At 44.9% G+C, this 15,340-nt stretch overlaps 2 protein-coding genes across 21 annotated transcripts in view; both read left to right on the top strand.

Annotated features, from left to right (window-relative positions):
* The window catches only part of celf2 (cugbp, Elav-like family member 2), a 328,160-nt gene that overhangs the window by 111,061 nt on the left and 201,759 nt on the right, over positions 1-15,340 (top strand). For 5 of the 20 annotated variants that reach the window (XM_049567258.1, XM_049567256.1, XM_049567252.1 and 2 more), the window contains exon 1: positions 1,670-2,169. The exons of 3 other annotated variants lie outside the window; for them this stretch is intronic. In XM_049567258.1, coding sequence (XP_049423215.1) covers positions 1,715-2,169 — 455 coding nt within the window. In that variant the 5' untranslated portion in view covers positions 1,670-1,714. Of the gene's footprint in view, positions 1-1,668; positions 2,170-15,340 lie in introns of those variants that run through there. 12 more of the 20 variants (XM_049567253.1, XM_049567262.1, XM_049567260.1 and 9 more) reach the window with 5 other exon arrangements.
* The window catches only part of LOC125883094 (USP6 N-terminal-like protein), a 354,121-nt gene continuing 351,294 nt past the window's right edge, over positions 12,514-15,340 (top strand). The window contains exon 1 of the mRNA XM_049567236.1: positions 12,514-12,519. The gene's annotated coding sequence lies outside the window, so the exon portion shown is untranslated. The remainder of the gene's footprint in view (positions 12,520-15,340) is intronic.

Here is a 15,340-nt window from a genome sequence, read left to right as displayed (position 1 = left end):
TGGCAGAAAACACAGCTATGTCTTAGTAAGAAACAACCACATTTTATGGCACTATCACCCGGTGGAAAACAGCGACAGGTCAGTAAAAAACAACCATGTCTGAGTCCCTAAAATCACCCCCACTTGGGGACTGGAAATCGGCTTAAAACACAGTGACAGCTGACTAAAAGACACCCACATTAGAGAGCTAATAAGCCGCTGGACAAACAGCCACAAGTTCCTAAAAACCAGTGACTTCTGGGGGCCAAAAGAAGTCGCTGGAAACGTATTGACAACCCATGTACGGAAGTTAATAAACCACGAGAAGAACAACCATGGGACCCTATTAAACACCCAAGTTTAGGGGCTGGAAATCCGCTAGAAAGTCAGTGACGTGTCATCAAAAACACCCATGTTTAGGGGCCAAAAAATGGCCACTGGAAACAAAGTAAGGGGTGGTTAAAAACATCCATGTTTGGGGGCTAATAGGCTGCTGGGAAAAAAGCCGCGAGTCCCTAAAAAGAGACCAATGTTTGCTGGAAACACAGTGACAGATTGCAAAAATCACCCACGTTTGGAGGCCCAAAAAAGGCGCTGGAAACTGAGTGAGAGGTTTCCAAAAAACACGCCCATGTTCAAGGACAATAAGCTGCTGTAAAAACAGCCATGGGTTGCCAAAACACACCCACATTTGGGGGCTGAAAGCCTAAGTGCCTAAAGAGACACCCATGTTTAGTGGCTGGAAAACTGCTGGAAACACAGTGCGGGTTGCCAAAAACACCCACATTTGGGGGCAAAAAATAACCGCTGGAAACACAGCCACCAGTACCTTAAAAAATATGTTTGGGGGCTGAGAAGCCACTGGAAAAACAGCCCCATATCCCTAAAAAAACATCCATGTTTGGGGGTCAAAAAAAGCAGCTGGAAACACAGCGACAAGTTGCTAAAAACACCCATATTCAGTGCTAATAAGTCGCTGCAAAAACAGCGATGGGTCCCTAAAAAACAAAACACATTTGGGGGCTGCAAAGCCGCTAGACGAAACAGCCGCATGTTCCTAAAAAACACATCCATGTTTTGGGGTCAAAAAAATTCAGCTGGAAACACAGTGAGGGGGCGCTAAAAAACACCCAAATTTGGAGTCTGCAAAGTGCAGGTCGCAAAAAAAAAAATGCTGGAAACACAGCGATGGTTCACATAGAAGACCAAGCTGTTTGCTGGTCAGCAGCTTGGCAGCCATCTTGCATAGGTGTCACGCCATCCACCATCCCCTCCGCCTCATGGTGACAAAGTCAGCTCATATTTGACGTCACTTGTATGACATGTACAAATGTAACATTTGTGGTTTGCAGAAACATACCAGTGCCAGCGTTTATTTCTGGTGGGCAGTGGACAGTTAAATCAATAGTCGCTCCAGAATCTTGAGCAATACTTGTGAAATTGGCACTAATTTTGTCTGCAGATGGTTAAATGTGTTGAAGCAGGTTGTCTGATGAGAAAAGGTGTTTAATGGTTAATTATATCCAGCGGTTAACGGGTGTGTCTTGAGTGAGTGGATATCTTGTGCTGGAAGATACCAACATGTGAATATACATCATTTAAACCACCTTCTATTTAAGGCAATGTAGACTGAGGACATCCGTGTCCATCATGACGCCTGACGGTTTGAGACACTCACTGGTTGGAGCCATCTCCGGCTGAGGAGCCCTAACAGTTAAAGATCAGCTGCAGCGTTATGCGCCACGCCTCCCCGGCTCCGGCACCTGGCTCTCCAACAGTCCGTCAGTTGCGCTGTTGCAGAGCGGATTTCCAGACAGGACCGGCGGAAGAGAAAAAGGCAGCAGACGCGAATGGGGGAGAGGAGGAGGAGAATGTGACAACTGCTGGATGCGGACAGAGTGTGTGTGCGGCTGGCTACACTGCCTTTGGGGAGGCCTCGGCTCTTGCACCTGTCCCTCTCCGTCTCCCGTTTGGGCGAGAGCGAGCGACGCTCCTTTTTATTTATCAGGCAGGGCGCACAGCGGCGGAGGCGCACACACACATACACACACACATTCACACACACATCCACGATACTGTACGCGCACACACATACACAGGGCAGGCAGGCAACATGACTTCATCCTACAATCTGGATTTTCTGCCCGATATGATGGTGGAGAGCCGCCTGCTTGTTCCCGGAGACAGAATGTGAGTTATTTTCCATCTCTTTCTCTTCTTCGCGTGATGTCTGTGTTTTTTATGTGTGTGTGTGTGTGTGTGTGTGTGTGTGTTGTGTGTGTGTGTGTGTGTGTGAGAGATCTTTACTGTCCTGAAAAGCAGCTGTCCGATGTGGAAACGTTGCTCCGCTGACTGGGATATGCGACTGGAATCGGGGTCACAATTAGCGCAATAGCCGGCGTGGCTGCATGTGTGTGTTATTGTGTTAGTTATGGCTTGTTGTTATTAATATCCGTCGATAAATTTGCACGGGGATCGCAGGAGCGCCCGGGGGCTGTTATCAGCTATAGACAGGATGGTGATAAATGAACGCCATTATGGGGGGAATTAACGCCACCGCCGTGAATAAAAACCTTGTCTTTATGGAGCTCGTGTTATCCGCCGCATGTCGGTGGAATTGTTGGAGCCGGGCAGGTCGACTCTGCATCGGCTTCTTCCTCCACCAGCAGCTCGCTCCGTGGAACACAGGAGGGGAAGTTGCTTTGATTTGCGGCAGCCGCCCATTATAATTTCCCCGGGTCTCGCTGGGTTGGAAGCGGCGGGTTCGGGAGCGTGCAGCCGGGCATGGGAGCGCACGGAGCCGATCTCTGTGCTCTCTCCATCGGTTAGGGGTGGAAGACAGGAGTGATCTCAGCCACATGATTTAACTCCACTAGGCGTGTTTTTTTTTTTTTTTTTTTTTTTTGCGCATGTTATTCTCCACACTTTGGACACTTGCATTTGCAGGAAAAAGAAATGCACACACAGACACACAGAGGCTCTTTTTGAGAACACACAGGAATGCATGGATGACTGCTATCCCGTGTGTTTCAATTGGATTTGCAGTAATTCAGTTAAACTCCGGAATTTCTAGAGCAGGGACAAAGGGAGGTTTTCATCCCGACATCATGGTCATGCGTTTTTTCCCTCCTCCTCCACAGTGCATGTCCCACTTATGTCCCCTCAGCTCACAGCGCCTAGTTGTTGATGGATCATGTTCTTCTCTTTTTTCTCCCCCAGCAGAGAAAATGTTCACCATGCTGTACGCATCTTCTGATTCTGTGTTATATCAGTGTTGGAATTGACAGTGAATGTTGGGATTGCTGCACTTAACTTGTGGTGACTCATGGTGTAAAAGAATAGAGCAAACGTAATGAAGTGTGAATGTGTTTGTGTGTGTGTGTGTGTGTGTGTGTGTGTGTGTGTGTGTGGGAGGTGTTGTGAAAAACAGATTTAGTGGAGTCATAATAGGAGGCATTTTAGGGGTTTGGACAAATATCACAAAAGTTATGAAATTACGAAGCAGCTGGAGACGAACTTGTTTCACATTAGACACTGTGGAGACGAGTTACAGTGAAATATTCGCTGATCGTAGACTGTAAACCCGCTGTTTGGTCCCGTGTCACTGTGAGGATGTCATGCGAAGATAATAATAATATCACATGTAGTGTAATAAAGTCACAGCAGCACGGCTGACTATTGTAATCCCATAAAAATAATCATGTAGAATTCATACACAGGCCTTTGCACACTCAGTCTGTTTTACGGATGTGTTTTTTTAATCCATCATCTGAAAGATAATCGCGACGACACTGATTCCGATGCTTTTTATTATTGTATTCGTTGGGAAAATCCGCAGCACGTGACAAAATGAAAAGATTTCCTCCTTTGCCTCTCTCAACTGGAGTCACCACTTCCTCCCTGTCTTTCATTTGGCGCCGCAGCTGCATGAAGGGGCGGAGCTGTCCTCCACCCTCTGTTCGCCGTCTACATCCTCCTCCTCTTCATCATCATCATCCACCTGAATATTACTATCTGACCTGTTGAACGTAGCAATCTGAGTTATGAAATGATTCTGTGTCTCGACATTTTCGTCAATGATTCTTGGTCAAACGTCTCTGAAGACTCTGACGGATGCGACAAACGCACAAAAATGTGGCCTCAGTGTGCAGACGTGATTGACGCTACATGAGGCTGTATTTATTTTTAAACGTTCGAGAATTTCGGTTATAAATAACGGACTCAGTGTGCAAAGGCCTTAAGATTTAGCATCCCACAAATTGCGTCACATACTTGACGTAAAGTTACGTGTTTAGGGAAAGAAACACGTTGACTCAAAGTTCACATGGTTCTCAACATCAGTGTCCTGGTGAAAGTCCTGTGTTTTGTGACCCATCCACCGCCCCAACCTGCCACCTTACAAGTCCACTTCCTATTTTTTTCCCATCAGTGCGTTGGTCACGTAAACGTGGCCCTCCCAAATGCATGGATTGGTCACAAAGTACTGGCCCGTGATTATGTGGGATATGTACGAAATTTGATGCATTACTTTTCACAGGAAAACGTACAAGCAGTGCATTAGAACAGACTGCCGACATCATTATAAACTCACCGTGTTGTAAGATTCATCTGAGGGGTCACATGATGAGTAAGTAAGAGACTCAAAAGCTCAAAACATCTTTTTTTTCGGACTCTCTAAGTCTACGTTCCCCAGATATGATTTTCCTGCCTCGACTGTTCACAAATGCCTCACGTGTAACCAAGGACACAGCTTTTGTTCAACATTGTAGGGACACAGAGCATTTTGAGCACCAACCTCTGTATTTTCTGCATCAATTTATGGTGCAAATGTCTTTGATATGCTTCAAATTAAAGATAAACGTCTTGTGCTACTGTCATGTTTTTACTGGGGGTGGACAAATGCACATGTTCTAAATATTATGTCCCCTGTGTCCCATCCAGAAATCTACACCCATGCCTGCAACCAATAGCGTCACACATATGTGAGAATAAAACATTCATTTGGGGAAAAAAATGAGTGACATAGCGGTGCAAGTGTTCAGCTCTGGAATGATTTGCTGCAGAGGTCGGATGACAATTCGTCACATGTTGAAGTTGACGGAGAGAAGGTGAAGGAAGGCAGAAGCCATAGTGGTAGCTCTGTTAGCAGCTATTGCAGGTCGCTCTGTGGAGAGAGAAGTGTGGGCGTGGTTGGGAGAGGAGGCAGGATTGGTGGGGATGTCCAAGGCTACTTTCAGATATCTCTGTTGGTGCTTCAAGGCATGTAGGTAAGCTGTCTCCGTCAGAAGGTGTCTGGCAGTTGGGCTGTACTGGCTGGAGACTGGGTCTTAAGTGAAGTACGACGTGGAAAAACCATGGAGGAATTGCTAAAACACTAGATTCAGATACGAACGTTCTCACAGCGGTCGCAAGGCCAGTGGTCAGACATCGCATTTAGGGCCACATTTGAATGTTGCCTAGATCTGATTGGAAAAAAATCCATTTCTGTGTCACATGAGAGCAAAACAAAATCGAATATGGGCCACATTTGCTTGAAATGTGAATGCAGCCCACTTCCCTTAGAACAGCACAAGCCAAAAAACCACTGCTCTTTATCGCCATGGCATTCATATAGAAGTGTACTATACGAGATCGAAAATACCAACAAGTGTTTCATGATATAAAACTGCATAAATCACAGAATTCCTGTTTCCACCCTGATATAAGGCCAGGGCCTGCACTTTACCCCGCGGAGTCTCCCTCCATTGACTCTCCATGTAGTCTATTACCCTGATGCTATAGTGATGAGACGGCTTTCTCATTAATCAGTGTCATGGGCTCTGACGACGTGGGCCCCGCGCACAACCGGCAGGGGTGGACGAGGAAGCCATCACACTCCCCAGCCGTCCTTCTCCTTCCTCCTCCTGATGTGTCTTGCATCACCAGTTGCGGGTATATCTGCCCCGCAGTGAAGGATTTATGAATAATGTGTGTCGCCGGTGTCAGACAGGCCTATCTGTGCCCTCTTACCCAGCTGCTGAGGAGGCGGACAGGTTGAACCAGATAGCGCTTATGGAGATGGCACTTTGTATTTACGTGAACACGCCTCTTGATCCTGGCTATTTAGCTCGCGAGAGGTGGTGATCTTTTGATTTTGTTTGTGTTACTGTGTTTAATGGCGCCAGTTTCCAGGAGCAATGTACACATTTGCATTCATGTCGTCCCCTTGACTCCCTTCCACTGGAATTGGCTTCATTCCCTTTCCAGGCCCTTCGCCGCTTCCTGTAGCGACTCCCCCGCTTGACGCTGACAACCTCTGACAACATCAAGCTTGACAAATATTAGCTGAGATCATATGAGAACTAAGTGGAACCAACAGTCTAATCTCTCTCCATCCAGTCCTATCAGGGCTGGGAACATGAAAAGGGGGTAAAGTGAGAGATTCAGGAAAAATGGAGCAGGACCTCTGCCCTTTGCTTTCCACTCTAAGCCCGACTGTGAAGCCTAGACTCGGGTCTCTCTCTGGGAAATATGTGACCCCCTCACCTCCTCAGACACTGCCTCGAATCCCCATCTGGTACGAAACTTTAAGCTCCTCCAAAGGTCTATCACACTTCTAAGCTTTCAGGACAGTCAGTATTTAGCAGTGATTTATTTTGCACACAGAGATGACTGAATATGTAGCCAAAATCCAAGGAAACAAGAACACAAGGTTGCTAACTTTAACAAGTACACAGTGTTCTAAAGAAAACATGAGACAGACTCACAATAATGCTTGAAAATGCCACATTCTCGCCAAGTGTGTACACAGCCCACCACCGACACAGACACAGACACAGACACAGACGAACCATTGCTTCTCTCAGACGAGAGAATGTATATCTGACCGCCGATTCTCTTTACGACCACCCCACCCACTCGTATCTTCTCTTCCCCTTCCTGACCCACTCACAGGCCTGAAAGGACACAAATCACGAAGCCAACAGCTGAAAGAGTCCTGTGACGGACAACATCGAGTTCTCGTGAGAAATATACATACTGGTGTCTGTTTGTTTAGATGAGGGGGTGGGATGGACAGAGGTTCAGAGGGAGGGCTGAAGGAAGGGTTGTCTGTTTGTATTAACTTTGGTGGGCTGATTAATTTATTTAAGTTAAACTTGAATGTCGTGTCAAAAGTAATACTAGCCTGCAGCAAAGACTGGGGATCTTGCAAGGTTACTTTTTGCAAGACTACACCTGGATTCCTTTTTTTCCCTTCCTGCATCTGGTGGGGAATGCTACACCAAACTCCCTTTAACAAGTGTGGCATATTAACAGTTCCCTACATCTTTGCAAGAACGCATAATTCTAGAAACACTAGATAAAAGGCATCAATTATCATCAGTATTCTCATCAATTCGGCATCAGTATAATCCACAAAGATAAACTGCATCTGTGTAAAACACTCTGCATTTTGGATTTTTCCTCCTCAACTCACTGCCAGGCTCCATTCGTTAGCTGTGTTATTTTAGTTGGAAGAGAAAGTGGGAATAAGATGTTTTTAAAATTAAGATGTATCACTAAAGTGTTGGTTGGTGAATCAGATGCACGCTGAATTAAAGACAGACTCTTGTTAACTCCACAACTCCATCACTTTGTCTTCCTTTTCCCACAGAACAAGAGAGTCGAGACTTTTGGGCACCTCCCCTTTACTGCTATTGATTCTTGACAATGTTCACATCTTTGAACTTCACTGTTAAAGGGAAATTTCGGTTTATTTCAACCCGTCTCCTATGGTCGTAAATTTGTTTCAAGTGACTAGCGACATAAAAATAATAGTTAGCATGTTAGCCGTTAGCCTAGATACAGCCGGGGCGCATAGTAGCGTCAGACCTGTTAAAACGTAAGTGAACGGGCAACCTTCAAGTGCAAAGTTAGTCCACTAAACAAGCTTTTTTTCCACAAAGACCGCCTCATATCGTTAGGATAAATGTCAGAGAACATATAGAAAACCACATGTAAACGTGTTGTCTTACCTTACCGGTGTGCTGCCATGTTTGTTTACCATCTAGCTCTGCTTTCCAAAGCGCGGCAGAAATCTCGCAAGAGAAAGCAGCAACAGCTGGAAGGCAGAACTGGACAGTAGCCTGAAAAGTTCATTCATTTATTTTATAAAAGATTTATAGAATAATGGCTGACTTTTTGCCAGACTTCGACTTTGTGGAGGAGGAATCTGATTTTGCAGAGTTTGATGGCCGCCCTTATTTATTTGAGCCAGAATACACTGACGAAGAGCTTCGTGAAATTGAAGAACGGAGGAGGAGAGAGAAAGAGAGGTGCAACAGGTAGAGGACGAGAGAGGAGGAATGGCTGCTGCAAGGCTGCGTAGCTCTGGAGATTGGTGGTGTACCTGTGAATGCTGTGCCCCAGTGCCCACAGAAGAGGAATGCCTCTGTTGCAAGGAATGGGACCGGTTGCAGCCTTATTTTCAAGGTCTGGATGTGACCGAGGACGAGACACCTCCACCTGGAGTAACGTTAGTATCCAGCTGGGCTTTATCTAGAGCTCGCCAGATATATTTAGGCCGTGCTTTGGAAAGCAGAGCTAAATGGTAAACAACAAACATGGCAGCACACCAGTAAGGTAAGACAACACGTTTACATGTGGTTTTCTATATGTTCTCTGACATTTATCCTAACGATATGAGGCGGTCTTTGTGGAAAAAAGCTTGTTTAGTGGACTAACTTTGCACTTGAAGGTTGCCCGTTCACTTAGGTTTTAACAGGTCTGACGCTACTATGCGCCCCGGCTGTATCTAGGCTAACAGCTAACATGCTAACTATTATTTTTATGTCACTAGTCACTTGAAACAAATTTACAACCATAAGAGACAGGTTGAAATAAACCGAAATTTCCCTTTAACACGAGCCAAGACTAAAAAAGGACAATAACGTTAAACATGTTTGATTTGTTGGACTGTCAAGACGACTGAAAGACTGACTTAAGACAGCTAGGACTGAGTTTTATGACTACCTTACACCAAACAATCAAGATCACGAGAGCTCGCACCAACTGAGGTAGAACTCTCATGACTTTACTCCGACCTCAACACTTAATTGATTTGGTGTAAGGACGGCATGACTCTCATCAAACACTATCTCATGGAAACCCAAAGACTGCAATGAAACCCATTAAAACTAATTTACAATTGGATACGTTACAATGTAAATTAACAAACCTTAATCCAAATGTCACTGTAGAGGAAACGCAATGTGGTGAACACCAGACTTCACTTCAATTCAGGCACTGTAACATAATCCTTTCTTACATCGTTGCTTGCTGCTTTAAATCTTTGTCTCTGTCTTTCTGGATGGTTCTGGTAATCAATGGTTTCTGGCTGTGGAATGATTTAACTGTCCACACATCCCGACCTCAACAAGATGGCCGCATGGTCGCTCCTCCCAAACACCTCTCATTTCCACTGTCACACCAGTCCTTATTCACCACAAAGCTCTCAGCTCCTCTCCTCTCGCCAGAGTCCTTCGCTCTGTCAGATCGGCATATAGAAAAAGAGTCATCTGGTTGAACAGCGCTGTCCAGGATTTAGCCAAGTTTTGGACACTCAAAGGATATTACAGTTCGTGATATCCCACTAATAACTAATGCGCAGTGGAGGTCACCTAGGTCAGTGGTCCCCAACTGGTCCAGCCACAGGGTTCAGATGTCTCCCTACTCAGTAGTTCAAGGTCCACACAGTCTAATACATTCAGCGTCATACTTGCTTTTGAACATGTCAGCAAGCTAGTTTGCTGTCTCTGTCAAGTGACTTACCGTTAGTCGCTAGTTCAACAGCAGGAAATGGCACTTCCAAATAAAAAGTCCGTGCCGGGAATTCCCAGACGCATTCGTGAGTCACTTGAGGTCCGTTCAGAATAGACAACGACCCACCAGTTCGGAACCACTGATCTAGTTTACTTCCAACGTCTGCAAAATAGCGAGCAGGACACTAGTTCAGCTGGTGCCCTCTTTTCTTCAATGGCTAAAATAACATTATTCATAATGGACCCTGGTCGGACAAAATCAGCCTCAACCTCAACAATCCCACTTATTGGAAGATTGCAGAAAAGACATTCGTCAAGGGCTGCAGATTACCACCCTACAGCACCTTCTCAGTCATTTCCTTTGTCAGAGTGCTTTTTGAAAATTACATACATTACTTGCAACATAACAAAAAAAAAAAGATTATATAAGCAAAAGAAAATGTGGTAATTCCTCGTTCTGATAAGCACCAGAAACTCTGCAACACCCTGGTGGGTTTGATCCAGATCAATTCAGGTTAAGCACTTTGCACAGTCAATTATTGATCACAGAGTATTGATCAATTGCAAATTAAACAAGTGATGAAACAAACAGTGTGTCTTCACCATGATGTTAAAGGTAGAGAACGCTTCATGGCTACTTCATGATCAAACTGATGTGTTAGAGTTATCATAGAAGTGAAAGAAGAGGAGTGGGGGGAAGGAGGAGGGTGAAAATTGACGTGGGCATACTGGGAGAGGAGAATTACAGGGGGAGAGGTGTGAAAGAGGGAGGAGGAGTGATGGTTTGACAGCATTCAACTCCCCGGACAGACAGCTGGTCGGATTTGAATTGTGTCTTATCTGATGTGGAGATTAAGAGAAAATGAGAGGAAAAAAAAGGGAATCGGTGGTGGCTGTGGTGGTGGTGGCAGTTTTATCTTTCTCCCAAGCAACAGAGAGAGAGGTCTTTTCATTCTCTATTGTGAGATTGTGAGGATGACACACACACACACACACACACACACACACACGGAGGACCGAGGAGAAATGTATCAGCAACAGTAGTAGAAGCCCTCCGTCATTTCTGTTATGACTGTTTTTGTTCATAATATTGTTATTTAGGCGGGAAACACGTACAGTATGTGTGATATATGATGTGATGGAGTCGTCTTCACGCATCACCAGCTGCAACGTCGCTTTGTGTCGCTTTCTCTCAATGTGTGTATGTGTGTGTATGTGTGTTGTCATAATGATGAATGTCTTTGCTCTGCTGGGGCTCAGGAGCAGTTGTCTGTGGCTGACACCGCTGTGTGTAGGTGGTGATGTATCACGACCGTGTGTCTGGGGTCTGTGTGTGGACGTGTGTGTGTGTGTGTGTGTTGCAGGGGTGCGGTTGTGTATGAGCAGGTATGTTTATGGATGCATGGCGGGGTCAACGAGTATCTTTATAGTATGTCATAATCCTGTGAAGAGGTGGAGGCGGAGGTGTGTGTGTGGGCCTGGAGGTGTATTTTTGCTTCCTGTATCTGCATGTGTGTGCCCTGTATGGAAACAGGCATGTACAAGAACATAGTTGTGTTCAGGGCCGCTCATGCCAGAATTAGCGACATTGAAATTCCCCACCAAATAATCACCGTTGGAATGCTCGCCTTGAAAGATTGACGTTCCTGAAATTCTACAGGAAATTTGCACACTTGGCAAATAAAAATCCATCACAACACAGTTAACTTTTGAGGGTGCAGTCACAAAGTATAGTCCAAATTAGCAAAAGCTATCGTGTTAGCTAATGCGGTTTCGTCAGCTGCTAAATTTACAGTGCAAAGAACCCATACGTAACTGCTCTTAAAGCTCCAGTAGAGCCAGGGTTACTTCCTGTTTTTATGTTGATGCTCTTTCTCAAACAGAAAATAGGGGTTTGGTTAATAGTCGTACGTTATTCATGAGCCAATAGGGTTGGAAATTAGCACCAGCCACCAGCCAAAAACCAGTAGTTATCTATTGAGTGGCTGGTGGATTTTGTAGTTCATCAGCCACAGTGGCTGATGGGCAAAAAACCTAATTTCCAACCCTGTTAGCATGACAACCAGATTTCCGTTCAATCGTACGTGTCAAGGTCAACATCATTAGCAAGGGTAGTGATAGCATGGATATTAGCATGGACAGGGTCATTGTTAAGTTATGAGTGGGATTTTTCTCCACCTCCTTCACCTGAAAGAAATATTAATGACCATGCATCGAACATGAGGTGTTTGCAGCGATGCAGGTGCCTTGTGTTCGGCTGTTGTGATGAAGAGAAAGTTGAGCCGGAAGAAAAAGCTTTGGATCTATTGGTCCATCAACATCCCGACTTGGATGATTCCCAATTTGGCTGAGTAGCTCTTTAAGCGTTTAAAAATATATATTAATTTTGACCGGGACGGTATATATTTCAATCCTCACTCTAAAAAAAAAAGCATCATGGAGCGTCATCCCTGTGGACTACAGCAACACTAAACCCCTGAGCTTGCCTGAGAAGGACTAAATGCACAAAGCTGCTATTTTTAAATATCCCATGGAGAGAGACTCTCACTGCAGCCTGTTCTGAAAATGTCAGCGTGCAGCCTCGTTCTGTGGACGATGAACGAGGTGCAGACTGATAAAGGAGGAAATACAGTGAGTGCTGGACGGAGCAGTGAGTGACAACAATCTAGGTACCATGTCTGAAGGGTTACTGTTGGTTCCAAAGGTACCATACCGAAAGTGTTTGGTGGAAACGGGGCTTTAGATGCTAGTGGAGGAGAAGGTTGCTAGGAGAGTGAGCAGGACTTTAGCTAATAATGGCTGACACACCGAAGGAATTTTGATCTGCCACTGCCTACTGTGACCAGACCCTTAACTGCAACACACCGTTAGAGGGTTGCATCAGTTGACGGTCCTAGAACACATTGTGTGTGTCATGCCGACAGAAGTAGTGAAGGTACAGTAGCCGGGGATGAGTCAAGCTGCAGAGTGAATGTGCAGAATTGTTTTTCGTGGAGATTTGATGACGCCAGTTAGACTCCGCCGGTGTGTTTATTGCACTTTGTGCGCGCCTGAATATGCATCTCGCTTAATCTCCTCTGATGATGTGCTCATGATTGTCTCATTACTCTTTTCACTCCGTCAGCCATGTTGCGTTCAAGGCCTGCGAAACTTGCTTCTTTTTTTTTTGTTGTTGAGATCCGTCTCTTTGTCTCTTCTCCTTGATTCCTCCTCATCTTCACAGCATTTTACTGATTGATTGATTTGACTCCTCACGAATGGTGAGGTGAGCTCCTCTATCTGCTTTGATTATTGTTTCTACAGTATGCTTCCACATTAGTTCTTTGCTTATTCAAGTCAAGTACATGTTCACACGGCGCACACATACAGTCTGCACACACAAATTGAGCTGTTGCAAAGGGAGTATTTTGTGTGCGATTGTATGTGTGAGTAAAACAGAGTTGTGTGTGTGCATCTACGTGAGTCTTCTGTTTTCTGAGAGGAGTATTTCATCACTTGGCCTTGAAACGAATGAAGCATGCACATGCTTTCAGAGCTGCATACACACACTGCCACCCACATAAATACGCAGAATACACACCACGTGACACACGCACACACACACACAAACAGTCTCCACGTTGTTCACATCTTGTCCCTGGGCTGTAGTGACGGGCAGAAAAATAACTGAATCCTAAGAGACTAAGAGAACACAGTGATGATCTTTCTTCCTCTCTCGGTTTATGTGTATCTCTCTTCTCCTCTCCGCCACCCCTTCTTCTTCTTGTCCTTCTTCTTCTTCTCTCCGTCTTCCTCTCTCCGTCCTTTCTACCTCCCATTCTCAACAGTCAGCCATTGCATTTGCACTGTGCAGTGGCATTACCCTGCCTTGCCAGAGGGAGAGCTTACCTCATGCATGTCTCAGTAGATTTTTTCTACCCCCTTCTTCCCCCATCCCTCGATTTATCCCTCTTTGGCCTGTATCTTCCTCTCTTTCTCTCCGCACTCCCACTCTCTCCCTCTTTCTCCATTCAAGCGTGCTAAATGCTTTACCTCTGTCAACTCTTGAGTCTGAGAGGAGCTCATTATTGTGGAGAAGGAGAGGAATTTGGGATTAGGAGCAACATTCGTGGACTGAAGCTCTTGTTCAGCTAAAAGAGCCATCAGCATTACAGAGAGGGATAGACTTACCTGCGTCAGTCGGCGGTATTATTTGCTAATCGCCAGGGTGGAGAGTTTTATGATTTTTAAATGATTACTTCTCGGAATTGTGTGACAGTTTTCCTGGCAAAATGGGAATTTTGGCCAAAAATGAAGTTATTCTCTGTCTTTAATGATGTTAGATTATGGGGTAATGCAAACAGAGCAACTATCTTTGAGGTGATTTGTTTGCCGTCTGTTTTTAAGAATACGCTCTCACTGGTTTAAAGAAGTCCAAGGGGTTGCAAGTGTCAGACTGTCTTTAAAGTTCCAACTTTAGGTTATTATTGCTTGCAGGGCTTGAAATACGACATGCTAACAGTGATAGGTATTCAATGTAGGTGGTCATTTGAGTGGGTCCCCAATAAAATTGTAGTGTAAGGTAGGGCTGCCACGATTAGTCGACTAATCGATGACTAATCGACTATTAAAATAATCGATGACTATTTTAGTAGTCGACTAATTGGTTCGAGTCATTTTTCATAGAAAAGTACTATAAAAGTACCCAAAATACTCTTACTGCAGCTTCTTACGTTCAAATATTGGCAGCTTTACACACTCTCCCATGACAGTGAACTACAACCCTTTGGCGTAAGTACGAAACAACACATTAGATGACATAATTTTACGGTTTGGGCGAGACAGACCGACATTTTTCAACATTTTAACACATTTTTCGATGAAATGATTAGTCGACTAATCGAAGAAATAATCGACAGATTAGTCGACAATGAAAATAATCGTTAGTGGCAGCCCTAGTGTAAGGATGCTTTACCACCTGCCCTGTTTTGTTCTTCTTGACCTTCTTGAAGAGGTGGTCTCAGTCCGGTTACAAACGAACTCTGGCGCGGTTGGTTTGTGGTGAGAAGGTGTTTCGACCTGGATGTGAAGCAACTGCAGTCACATGACACATTGTTTGGGTTAAACATGAGCATGTTACAGTCCTGGAGGATTATTAATGTGCACCTCCTCCTGTACTGCCTTAATATGCACATTCAGCACATCCAATGCATCAAAACATTGTTTTCTAGTTGGAGCCGCGCCTCGTTTTCAAACTGTATGCTTTGACTAAAATGAACAATGACAGCAATATAGTCCACGATGAGCAGCGCTAAAATCAACCTGCGTAGTTGTCCCTCCATTGTGACATTAGAAAGTGTCACATTTATCTTGCAAGTGTACTCTTCTTCAACGTTTGCTTTACTTCCTGGATTTTTCCCACATGGAAATTCTGACCAATCAAGAGCAGCTTTCTTGCACAAGGCATTTGATCTGGTCCGCTTGTAAATGCTGCCGTGAGAACACAAACCAACTCTAGGCAATTATACAACTTTGGAACAACATGAGTCCCTGATTCAGACCAGAGGAGACCACTCTAGGTCTGAGAGCAGCCTTTAACTAAT

The sequence above is a fragment of the Epinephelus fuscoguttatus genome, linkage group LG22 (assembly GCF_011397635.1).
Source record: "Epinephelus fuscoguttatus linkage group LG22, E.fuscoguttatus.final_Chr_v1".
NCBI classification, from domain to species: Eukaryota; Metazoa; Chordata; class Actinopteri; order Perciformes; family Serranidae; genus Epinephelus; species Epinephelus fuscoguttatus.
Note: the sequence above shows the minus strand (reverse complement) of the source record. Positions and strands in the feature narration are given on the sequence as shown.